Raw genomic sequence first — 13270 nt, 5'->3', positions numbered from 1 at the left:
ATGGTTTTTGGCTGTTGTTGTGGCATGGTGTCTAAATTTTAGCAATAAGTTTAGAAAGGTTTTTTTCCTCATATCCATATTTTTAAAGTTTGTTTCATACCTGATACCACAAAAAAACCTTAAACCCATGCATCATCTGCATCAGCCTTTGAAGAGACTGTACATGTGATTCAGACACAGTTCTAAAAATAAAGATGCAGACTTTACAGATTAAAAGTCCCATTGTAAAATGAATGCCACGCTTTTCTAAAATCTTTCCAGTATATTCATTTTCACAAGCTAAACAGTGAACTTTCAATCTCCTCTGTTAGTAACAATATATATAAAGAAACAGACTACTGTCTCAATTTTGTCAGAATAATTATTTAATTCCTCTTAGCTTCCATTAATACATTGCAATATATATAAATCGTGCACTTGTTCTTATTAAGTGAATCGTCTGGGTGAAATCCGAAATGACAATGATCCAAACTGCACATATGAGGGAGATAACAATGTCCTGCTTCAGCAAACCAGCAACTACTTAATGAGGTGGATGAATTACATAAGAGGTAAGTTTTCATTGTGGAATCCTATGCTGGACCCAACAGTGTGTAGCTAATGGAATTAGGAGATAATTTCATACTCAAAGCAATTGACAGTCATTTAATCATTTTTTAGAGCATAAATAATGTGCTACAGACTCAATCATATGATACGTTCACAATACACAGATATTTGCTGCAAGAAATATTCTTTCTCCTAATCTTGCAGAAGCTAGCTAGATGTTTTGCCATCCCTATTCAGGGGATACAAGTAGTATCTTTCTCCCTGAGAAGTGCAGTTTAGTTCAGTGGAACTACTACTATAGTTGTTGTAAGTCTGGGTATCCTCTGCTCATTGTACTTACAACAGTGCATATTGCCTAACTTGGTAGTAATATCCATCAGTACTTGTAGTTCTCTAGATTTTGTTTCAGTTTTCTAGCAGTGAGTTTCACCAGCATCTTACAGAACTGGAAAACTCAGCAACGAGAGTTGACTGTTATGGAACTTAAAGGCAGTGATGTCGGGTTTTTCAGCACTTGTCCATCAGTCCTCATTTGGCTGGACTAGGCCATAATAAAATATATATTATAGCCTAATTGCATCTGGCCTGTCAAGTGTATGCATGGCTTTGTAATAGGCTTTTAGTTCCAAAGAGTCTGATTTCTTTTCTTATAAATCATTTTTATTTTCTTTGGTATTTCAGATAAAGCTCCTTTTGAATCCCCTTTTGGAACAGTAAACATTTTGCAAGACTACCATCATATCCTTGGCTGGAAATTCACAGCTGTTAGTGTTGAAGATTGCATGGACTCCTCAGGTAGCCTTCTGCTGAAAACCAGTTAAACTGAGTCTAGAATCTTGAATTCCTTTCCAGAGGAAAGAATCCAAGGATTTGAGATTCAGCCTCTGCTACTTATTAAACAGTTTTCATATTACTATTTGCTGACTTGCTTTGCATTTATGCATTTCAGATGACTAAGAACATAGTTTGCCTTTCAAAATGTGTCCCATTGTCTCCATCCTCAATTCTGGAACAGAGGATAGCATCAGATATTTTTCTTCTGTTTTTGTTCCTCTAAAGTAGCATTTGTGATCTAGGTTTTTTGCCACTGTATTGTTTTCAAGTGAAACTGTTGTAAGGGCCATTGATTGCCCCTGCCTTATATCACTAAAATACCTTATTTTAGAAAACCATACAAGTGATTAAGAAATACATTGAAAAAGCTTCTAAGTTTGTGTGATTTTAACAGCTGCTTCTGGTTGCATAGAGAAGAATGAGTAATGGTGAAAGAAAATTCCCTGCAGTTTTCCTGGCTTACTCTGCTATAATCAAATCAAGTATGACATTAAATGCTGTTCCCACTTTTGTATTACTATGAGCCCCGATAGGCCCTTGGAGGCAGAAATTAACAAAGAAATGAGCAGATAATGAAATAGTGACACGACCTTGAGCAAAAGTGAATCTGTGAGACTGAGAACATACTGGGGGAAGAAACTCCAGTCTTAATATTAATATATAAGGGGCAGTCGAGTTGATTGCTAGAATTCAGTAACCACTTCAGTGCTCAAATAATTGCAGAAAAGCTGAACTTCCAATAGTGATGCATAGTATGAAGTGAGATAGTATCATAATAGCTATGGGGTAAAATCTGAATAACTTCAAAATACAAATGCTTATAAGAAAAAGACTAGTTCAAAACAACTAGTTGCTTTCTTCTTTGTTGTATGTCTCCAACTCATGAAATCTGGCAGAGCATGAACTGATACCTAAGCACATGTTTTCTCCTCTTGTAATACCTACTGAACCAGACTATAGTTTTAAAAATACCTGAATCTGTTTATTGTTCCATTCTGTTAGGAACTGGACTATTAATTTAGATGCCTGAATTTAGACAGCATGTGAACACTCACAATTGCCTAAGTAATAGTCTACATTAAATCTTAAGCTAAAACAGAAGCAAGCAGGATTCATACGAGGACTTCATGCTGAAGTACTTTTTTCCTTAATAGTCCCAGGCTTCTCTAAAAATGTAATGCACTTATGTACAAAGCGGGTCATTCAAATGCAATTACATTTAGCCACCTTTGCAGTGTTAGAAGTCATGTGCTTCCACAAAAGATGGACTGTATTCTCAGAAGAGACTGGGTATCTTGCAGACCTAAGTCTTAATATGGGAAGAAAATAAGCTAAGAAAATTTGATCAAGTCAGAAGTCTAAATTGAACTGTGGATATACCTTGTCTTTTGGCTTGGGATCAGTTTGAACTAGCCAGGCATGGTATGTCTTCACTGTACATTTACAATCTGACTATCTTACCCAGATGTTACTGCATCTATAGTAACAGGCAAAGTGTCATATTAATGGATTGATTAACACTCTCTTTTAATCTCAGGTGACAAAATCTGAGACTGCAAGTAGAAACTGCATGTGATTTCTTGCATCATAAATGTGAATGTTAAGGATTTTGGTTCTCTCTTTTCCACAGTTCCTTTAGCAGCATATAAATGGCTGGTTTGCTACCTGCTCAGAGAAAGTGATCTAAAGCTGAACAAGGAGAAGCAGTCTGGGCGAAATGATTTTGAGGCAAAAAACAACTGTCAGGTAATACTTATTCAGCTTTCTTATTTTATTTACTTATCTTCATCCAAGTTTGCCAGATCCTCTTAGTTCTGTCTTCTTGTGTCATGAAGTACAATTTCCTCAAGCACAAAGCAGCAAGTGAAATAACTAATAAAATGTAATACCTGTCCATGTGCATTGTATAGAACCTGATAGCAGGAGGACAGTTACTGTCAGCAGAATATATCTTCCAGGATATATTTTCCTTCAGAAAAGTTGCAGGCATGTGCTGGGTGATTTGATAGCACAATTTCTGAAGACTAAACCTACTACTATTAAACCTCCTGCAGCATCTGATTATTACATCTCCATCTGCTCTTGTGGCCAAATACATACGGTAGGAAAGAATCTTGCTCTGGCAGGTAGGTAAACTAGATGACCTAATAGGTCTTTTCCATCTCTAATTTCTGTAGTGCAAAGTACTCATGAAAGATACCAGACTGACAGCGTTGGAGCCTGAAAGGAAACACTGACAGTCTACATATAGCAGATCCATCCACTCTCTCTCCAGAGAGTTTTAACAGCTAGGAATGGCTTAACTCCAAATTTCAGTGTATATCCCCAGGCTCCCCAAATTCTTCTGTTACCTCCATGAGAAAAACTGGCTCTCATCCAAGGAAAGAACACTTGTCATTTGTCACTGAGGAGAGAGATCCATTCCCTGAAGATGGCCAGTGTTGTTCACCTTATCTGCAAAGCTCATTAAAAAACATCAGGAAGGAATATTCAACTCTTCAGCTAGAAGGAGCCAGCCTAGCTTAAACAGGGGATGATCTGTGTGAAACCACTGGTAGAGTGGAGGAAATCTTTTCCATTCTTACCCTAGAAGCACCTTATTAGAGAAACTTCAGGGTCAAATTCAGAACAGGAATTGCCAAAAATTCAAGTCTGATTGCCTGTCAGTTGGCCATCTCTTGGGAGGCTGGTGCCTGGGTCAGTGTGTTAGAGAGAATGACTTCCTGAGAAGTGTGAAGGTTCTCTTCTCTTCTATGTTCAAATGTGCTAAATTTTAAAGATACATAGGCATATAACTGCTTTTGAGATAGGTATTGAAATACCCGAGGTCATTAGGTTTTCTTTTCTCCCTGCAATTCATCTTCAGGACAGTGGGAATTTTTATTTTAAATTCATGCCTCAAAACCATCTGAAAATGATTTACAAGTTATGCTTTAAAGACATGTACATATTTGATTTAAAACTTTCTGGGCATGAAGAAGCACTTTTCTGTCAGCCCAGTGGCTGACTAATATATAATATTTGTTCTTGCTATAGGAGATCTGGAAGAGATTCCTAGCCTATCCATCCCTCAGTTATTTTGGTTTGGGGATAGCTTGATAGAAACAATAGAGAAGTGCAAGCAAATGTAAAGGAGGAAATAGAAATGGAATTATAGGGGAGAACAGGGAAATAATTCTTGATGCTCTATTTGTGATGTTAAGACTTATTTCATTCTCAGTAGGGAATTGATATTCATATCTAAAAATGTCCTTTCTGGTAAGGGGGAAGTCCTCCCTAAACCTGCAGAGAACAGATGTGTATTTTGCAGTTCATACTTGTATCTGAGCTTGGAATAAATATGCCACTGAATAGCTATAAAGAGAGAGGCAGTAACCTTTGGAATATCCCTTTTTTAAATGCAACAGTGGATTTAAATGCAAGGATGATGCAGGTATTTAAAAGAAAAAAGAAAAAAACTAATCAACTAATTCTAAATTAAAAAAAGCCCTGAACAAATGGGCTAAAAACAAACGCTGGTTTACAGCATTGCAGTAAATCAGCCACAACAGCAATGGTTTCATCCTCCCCTTATGTTCAGCAACTAAAATGTTTTTGGTCAGCAGTCTATTTCATGGCAGGACGTATGCCGTGATACAGCAAAGGTGAAGTATATAAAAGTTGGCAAGTGTTCCTGTGTGAGTACAATCACTTAAGGTTTTATACTCTGTATTAACAGTAACTGCTGACTTGCCTTTCTGATCAGATAGTTGGCAAGGATTAGTTAGATGGATCTTTCAAAACATATTGCAATCTATTTCAATCCATAAACAGAATCCACTCATGCTAACATGATCAGATGTTTTATTTATTATGTGAAGGGACTCTAATAAGTTTTCAATAGGTTACTGAAGCACTTTGAAGATTTTACTGTCTTTATAAAACTCTGCATAATGTTAAATACATGTAAACCTACCGTTATCTTCTTAGAGTTATATGAGTTTATTAATGATCCTAAAGTCAGCTGACTTGATTTTGGTGTGGTCTTCTGTCTGATGTAGCTACTAGATCCCATACAGTCTGGGGGCAACTGCCAAATTACAGTAGTAACAGGCATACAGTCTATGCTCCCTTTGGTATAAGAGAGTACCCAAACTGGAACACAGTGGAAAATTAGGATCTTATTTTCAAGAGGCATGTAATGAGGCATTTTGTGACTAACTTTTGCAGAGACATGGTAGAAAGTTTTCTCCTAGAGTTTTTTCTTAGACTTTCTTTAATCTTAAGCTAGATCAGCAGATCTAAATCAACAGATCTCCACTAACTTTACCAGAGCAATGCCATTTTGCACCAGCTGAGGACTGGTTCCTTATATTTTGTTACTCAGTGTCCTTCTTTTCTGTTTCCTAAGGTGTACTACTGTCGATCATTAGCCATTGCTTTTATTGAACAAACAGTCTTACAAAGATATCATGACTACACTCATGATCCCAACATACCACCTACCCTGCAGCCAGTGCTTAAGAATCTCAGTGCTTTGTATGGACTCTGGTCTTTAAGTAAACACCTGGCCGTGCTCTACCAAGGTGAGATCAGCTCCCTCAATACATTGCGCCTGTCACTTTCTAACAGTCCTAACTTGGCAGGGGTCGGAAATACTAATTAGAATTTAGATTAGAGCATTTTCTTATTGCCTGTGTAACATAAAAAAAAAAAAGTCGTTCTGGGCAAACTTTCAGGAGCAGGAATCTGGAGAGACAGATTAACCCAAAAGGCTCTGGTTTAGCTCAGAGATGATGGAGAGCTCACAAGTTTTGCTGTGGTCCAGTGCTTGGGGGAGAGGGTGGAGGATAGGCAGTAAGATGCTGTAGTGTAGCTTGTTAATGCAAAAGGCTCCAAATGTCTTAGATTAATGGTTTTGCAGTCAACTCATTAGTGAAAGACCGTCAGTCCAATTAATTACACAGGAGCACCTGTTTAGTCCTTTGAATACTGAACTGATAAACTCCTTTGTAAAAGGATTGTACCAGTGTAATCTTTACTGGTATAAGCTTCTTTGTGAATGTGTTTGCAGGTGGCTATGCTTCAGGTGAACAAGCTGGTAGATTTATTCAGAATGCTATTCTGGAGCTCTGCTACAGGGTAAGCCTTGAATATTATTTGTTGTGATTAAATAATAATATAATATACAAATACTAAAGAAGAGATATGTCAGTTATTCTGTGCTTCTGGGGGTAAATTAGCAGGATATTAGATTAATCATTTCTGAATAACTTCATGTAAAGTTTAGTAACTCATTGACCGTAAATCTAGTCCTAGTTTATTTACCAAAAATTGAAAACCAATATATCTTACAAAATCACACTCTATCCTTTGTGACCTTGCAGTCTTCAGTGGAAAGCTAGTGAAATGCTGCAGTCCAGTTCTATTTATTTCATTACTGTGTTAGCTCATGATTTTTTTTTTTTTTCAACACAAACACTTTTCAAACTGGATTATATTCTCTACAGGTAAGCAAAAGTTCAGAGAAGTTCTGGATGTTATGTTTTTCAAGTTCAAGAATAGGTGGTTTTATGTATGTAAATGGTGCCATCTTGGTTAAATTGTGTTTTAAAACTCATAAGCAAAGGTGGAAAACATTTAAAATACAGTGTCTTTTGGCAATTACCCTGGGAGGAAAAAAAGCAAAATAAATCTAGACTCCTTATTGTGGATTTCTCTTAAGTTACGAATAGCTGATACTTTATGAAAATAATCTCTATGCTGCTCTGTAGTTCACAGGTAGCCATAGACAGCTATAGAAGTTGCCAAATGTATGTCTTTTGTTTTTAAACAGTTGAAAGATGATGCAGTTGCCCTGGTTGATGTTTTTGCTCCTCCTGACTTCATTCTCAACTCTCCCATTGGTAAAGCTAGTGGAGAGGTAAGAAAACCCATTTTAAGATTTGTCAGTTTCATCATTAAGAAGGGTATTGCCCATAAATAACCATAAGATATTCAAGATACTTCACAGCTACAAAAGAAGACACCATTTCAGTGGAAAGTGCCAGACTTAAACTGATGTCAGCAGAAAATTACATTTTGCATTTGCTGGAGACAGGCTTCAATGGGAAACTCATACAGTATTGCTCTAGTTTGCTCTTGTGGGTGTCTCTGCTGCTGAACACAAAAACATATAAACAATACCATTTCCTAAAATTCCTTCAGGAGTAACATGTCTTTAGTATATTGCTTAATACCTTGGAAAGGTAGTAAGGTATATTTCTTCTCTGCCTAAGGCTTTTACTACCTTTACTGGTATTCACATCACTAAGTCTGTCTGATGTGCATCTAAGTGGAGTAGAAATTATTTCTTTATTTTAATTCCTAATAAAATTTTTATTTTACTAAGATAAAAGAAAATGTAAAACTTGTTCCAGTTAAAAATTGTATCAGAAACTGCACATTTTTTTGAGAATTCTGTTTATCCAGTGGGAATTCTAGGATACGACAAGACTATCTTGTGTTAACCAGTGTAAGGTACAGCGTTACCCAAGCAATCTCAGAAATGTTAATACAGATTTGAAGGATGCTGTTATGTCAGCATCTCACCTTCCTTTAATGAATATATAATCCATCTTTGTTAAGGCTGAGAGATATTTTTTTGTGTAGTCTAAATTACACAAGGCAAGAGCTGAGTTAAGAGCATAAGAATGGCCGTACTGGATCCAGTTCACAGGATAATCTGTAACTGGCAGAGGAGGTTGGCCATGGAACACAGTTGTGTGTGAAACAGATGAAATATCAAGGTGTTCTTTCCCTAGTGTCTCAGCAGTTGGCAATTGGTGGTTTAAGTGGTATCTCATGCCATAGGCTGTATTTGTGTCATTCTGTTTAACAGCCACAGTTGTATCTATCCTCTATTATTTTTTCCCATTATTTTCAAATTCAGCTGTCTTTTGGCTTCCACGAATGACCTCATAATTTAATTATGAGTACTGTGAAAAAATGCTTCTTAGTCTTAGTCCATATACATTGACTGTCTGGGTAGTGCCATTTCGTTCCTCTCACAGGCCTTGTTTTCCTTCTCTGTATCTTTCCTGGTTCTGCATTATTCTTACTGAGGTGTCATAACCAGACCTACAAGCAGGATTCAGGATGTGGGTGCACCATGGATTTGGCTATACTAAGTCGTGGTTTGTCTCTGGTTTTTTTTTTTTTCCTTGACATATTTAAAGAGCTGTATTTCATTCCAGTCTCAGCAAACCAAAATTCTTGCTTGCTGGCCAACCCTACTCAGCAGGGCCAAGCTGTGGGATAACTATTATGTAGAGACTAGTGTCTTAGTACAGTAGTTTGTTTTAGTGTGGATAGACCCTGTAGAGAACCACTAGGGCCTGGGGAGACCGCCAGGAAGTTTGACAGGATTGCTGAGTCAAGTGTACTCGATGCTTTTCAATGTTCTCTGTGTCTTCATGTCTAAAGTCATCCATTGTTCCCATGGTGATCAAGCAATACAGAAGGCAGCCCAGATGTTTCTAACAAGACACTGATCTAAGAGAATGATTACTTTGGTAACACAGTCTCTACAAATAAAGGAGGAAAGGCTAGCTCTAGATACCCAGCCATCTCAACAATAGGATTATAATCATCACTAGAAACTTTGTTTCCATTTCTGTAGATTTTAGAGGATTAAATGAACGAAAGAGGTCATGGGAGGGAAGCTCCAAAGGTAACCCTAAGAGAAGGAACATCATCTGTGGGAACGTTAAGAATATCTGTATTGGCCAAAAGCCTATTTTCACCCATTATTCTGTCTCTAACAGACGCTGTGAGCAGATGCTATGGGCAGGAATATAAAATATGGTGCAAGTACACAGTGATCCGTTCCTAGAATACTACCCCCTTTATAGCAGTCAGCTGGAGATTTCTTAGCAGCTGATGAAACTGTCATGTAATGGATTTGGCTAGCTCTTCTTTGGCTAGCTTTTAGCTCACACAAATACTGAAGCCACAGAGGCTTATTAATATTAGAGATGAATGTTAGGAATATAGTCTGTGAGACATACAGATAAGACTAAGAACTACTGACTTCCTTGTGTACTAAATATTTGTTAAGGTTTTTGTAAATTCATTGAGTCATATTGAGAAAATAATTTCAAGCAGCGGTATCTAATCCATGTTCTGCAGAATTCAGGAAGGTTTTCTGAACTGCCTCTAAGTCTGTGGGTTTCAACTTGTGTAAATATTTTCAACTGAAATTTGAAAAAGGCTGCCAATCCCTCACTCAAAGAAAATAATTAATAAAGCTTTTCTGGCTGTCTATATTTAATTCTGTATTCATTGCTATCTTTGCGACTTCTAAAAACCAATGCAAACATTTTAGTAAAAATTACAGTATGGTAAAGCCTAGATTATCCAAGCAAAACAGGAAAATAAATTAAATTCAGGATAACCTGTGTTGTACTGCAGTGGAGTGCCTTGCACCATGAGCCACAGATCATAATCAGGGCAGAAGAAAAGTTTTCATAGTTGTTATGGGCAGTTTTAAGCCCTAAGTAAGAATTCAGATTCTCTTCAAAAGAAACTTTTATGATGTGGACATCATTTCCCCATACAAGCCTTGACAATGTCAGCTTAAGTATGCAAAGTTATTACCACATTTAATTTAAGATTGATTTATAATTGTTAGAAAATATTAAGGCATACTTGGAATGGAATAAATAACACTAACCCACGTAATCAAGGTAAAAATATATTTAGTATTAAATATATTATATTTCAATAGCTATTTAAATCATCACAAATATATAGGGCAAAGCCATCTTTTGATGTAGAGGAAAGGCTTTTCACTTTACATTGCTGACTGCTTTTATACTACATTAATATTGTATTACACTCTTCTCTAACTTACTGCTAAAAATATGGCCTTCCTTTCCTCATCTTTCTGTGTCATTTAAAGTTTTAAGCTTCAGTTAATTATGAACTGCCAAATATTGCTAAAATTATACTTTTGCAAAGTGTACTTCCCATGTACTTTTTTTTAAACTATTCCACATAAAATTGTACATTGATGAAGATAATGAATTAACAGTCTGCTTAGGAGAGAAGAATTTCTTATGCTCAGATTGAACAGCTCACATCTGGTAGAGAAGTTATGTTACTTTCCAGAAATGTGTTGAAATAAGGTAAAACCAGATATGCACAAGTTCTCTCAGACACAGTCTTCAGGTTTGGACAGAACAAAGATTAGCATAATATGACCTTGTTTCCATATTTCTACCTTTGATAATACAACTCAAACAATAAATTATAGAGGTTGCTGGTTTCCTGCTCTTAATGCCAAAGGTGGTCTAGATTATTTACACGGGTATCTGACATTTATGGTACTTTGACATTTTGTGATTTATCTATGTGTTTATTCTTGCCTGTTCATAATTATTCACATTTGTTACCTAGAAATTCAATCACAATCTCATTTCAACCAATAAGTTACATAATTTATCTTGCAGAACTTTGATTTATTTTGTGTATGAATTAATTATTTTTTATTATCATTTTGCAGTTATATAAAAATATGTGGGCAGAGATCCTTCAAGGCAGCAAAGCTCTGAACAGACCTTCATGGTGGGCAGAATTTTGTATTAATAAACCTGTTACATGCAGGCTGAAGTCAAGACTGTAAACCAAGCAACTTGTAAGAAGCTGGATGGGCCTGAGATGGATACTGTGTTTCAAACATCAGGAGGAAATGAGACCGTATGTCAAACACTGCAAATGAAAGAAATTTTCATAGAGAAGTGCCAAGTCTTAAAATAACTTTGAAATCAAGTCCAACTTGGTCTGAAGGACTGTTAACATAATGACAGGAGCAAAAGCAACACTTCTACACACTATTCATATTTACTCAATTATATACAAAATATGAAGATTTATTATGATCACTACAAAGTTTCTATAAAAGAAATGTTCCAATCAGTCTCTTGACTTTACTTGTCATATTACAGAAGTTAAATGATTAAAAAATATTTCCCACCAGGGGTTATGAATAATTTGAACAAAAGCAAAAACAATTTAGGACAGGCCAGACAGAAGCTTTATTAACTGTGATCATAGTGAGAGAACATTGAGAGAGTATCTCCCCCGCAGCTGGCCTGTTCTCAGCCAACTGTTTGCAAAGACCCAACCTGTATGCTGTTTGAGAAAAAAGAGGAAAAGGTGAGGAAAAGCATTCACTTCAATGTTATCAAAGCCAGGTATCCTTCCCTGGAGGCAAAGACTCCTTAGGTAGCTTGCTAACTGCCGCAGTTCTAAGGAATCAAACAGTAAATAACATTATGAAGAGATGGCTCTTGATGGAGCCTGTGTTAGTGGCACAGTGTTTTCTTGCCTCAGAAGTGGGAAGTTGGAACCAATCTAAAAGTTGTTAGCTTTTAGTCCAGAGGAATGTTCTTTTAGTAAAGATAATTTCTTAGTCAGACCTCTCAATCCTAAATTTTAATAATTTTACCACCACAAGTTCAAGGTCAATGAAAGATGATCACCCTCAACACACTTCAGTACAAAAAACTGAACAAGCAAACAAAACCCCCAAAATGCTAAAACTGTTGTTTATCATCCCATTGTAAAAATGGATAAAAACTATCTTGTTAAACCTTACCTGTATTTTTTTCCTCTGAACTTCATTTTCTTTGCCAGAGATAAGTGTTGCCTGTTCTTTTTCTGCCTCTCTTCTAATAAGCTATATGAATTATGGCATAATTCAGGATGCCCCAATAGAAGCTGTTTGTCTAGCTATTGAACTGTAGGCAACAGTCAAAACTTTAGCTGCCTTTGCTGAAAAAATCCCAGAATAAAGTGTTTATTTTCTTTGAACTGTTTTGCCTCTTTTAATAACGTCCAATAGGTGGCAACGTCCCGTGGAAAAAGAACAGATCAATGCAGCGAAATACCTATCATTGGATATTATGGAATCATGAAGTCTCATGATTATCTTCATCTATTTTCTAAATCAGTAGGGAACCCAGCAAGTGTCTCCTGCTTGTATTTGTGCAGACCTGAATGAAGTAGGCAGAGCACATTATGCCCAATATCCAGTGTGAACACCAGGATCTCTGACAGTGAAAAAGGCAAATGGGGAAGAGATGCCCCACTGCATAAAATGCAGACATCAGTAGCATTGATCTGTCAGTCCACATTCTGTACTATCAATTGATCATTGGCATTATTTCACTGTCCTACACACATGTGATTTCACCATCACCTTTGAATTCTTCCTAAGTGATGTGGTCTTTTCCTGCCTCCTTCCTCACAGCTGGCAAACAGCTGTATGTAAATCTTGCATATAAACTGTAAGTCTATTTATGAGACATTTGTAGCCTAGAAGAAAAAACGAAGGTGTTTGGTATGTATCTTAAGCCACCTTTGTGCAAAAAAGACCTCTGAGAAATCAGCTGTCACAGTAGAACAGAACCAAAGACAGCGAGCCCCAAAGTACCCACCAAACACGACAGGACAGTCAGACACTCTGTAGAAATATATCCCTAAACTATTCCTGCTAATCTTATTTATTTTGACTATTTAGTCAACATCCAAACTCCCTGATAAAAGCCGAGTCTCTCTGTGCTGATAAGGATTCTACAAACAGGCAGGAAAGTGTGCTGTGTGTTCTGAAAAGCTGCTAACTTTGAGTAGAGCAAGCACTGCAGAGTGCAGCAGCAAGAACGTGGTTATGGGCAGACAAAGTGGGATACTCGGTAAAATGTTGTGGTTATGGACTGTGTGTCACACAGCTTGCACTAAGCTTAGAGCTTCGTGGGATCCTCAGATACCCACACAGTCAACGGCAGGAGTTAGAGACCTAAGCACCAAAGCCAGAATAAGTAAAAGCAAAGCAGGGGCACCGTGAGGCTTTGGAAATTGATACTCA

General features: G+C 36.9%; 1 protein-coding gene across 5 annotated transcripts in view; it reads left to right on the top strand.

Moving 5' to 3' along the window:
• ACOX3 (acyl-CoA oxidase 3, pristanoyl) overlaps positions 1–12216 on the top strand; it is a 36641-nt gene extending 24425 nt beyond the window's left edge. For all 5 annotated transcript variants that reach the window (XM_037385651.1, XM_037385670.1, XM_037385660.1 and 2 more), the window contains 7 exons: positions 432–551; positions 1231–1344; positions 3014–3129; positions 5774–5948; positions 6437–6504; positions 7199–7285; positions 10907–12216. In XM_037385651.1, the coding sequence (XP_037241548.1) occupies positions 432–551; positions 1231–1344; positions 3014–3129; positions 5774–5948; positions 6437–6504; positions 7199–7285; positions 10907–11026 (800 nt within the window). In that variant the 3' untranslated portion in view covers positions 11027–12216. The remainder of the gene's footprint in view (positions 1–431; positions 552–1230; positions 1345–3013; positions 3130–5773; positions 5949–6436; positions 6505–7198; positions 7286–10906) is intronic.
• Positions 12217–13270: the final 1054 nt, after the last annotated feature.

The sequence above is a fragment of the Falco rusticolus genome, chromosome 1, assembly GCF_015220075.1.
Source record: "Falco rusticolus isolate bFalRus1 chromosome 1, bFalRus1.pri, whole genome shotgun sequence".
Lineage (NCBI taxonomy): Eukaryota > Metazoa > Chordata > Aves > Falconiformes > Falconidae > Falco > Falco rusticolus.
Note: the sequence above shows the minus strand (reverse complement) of the source record. Positions and strands in the feature narration are given on the sequence as shown.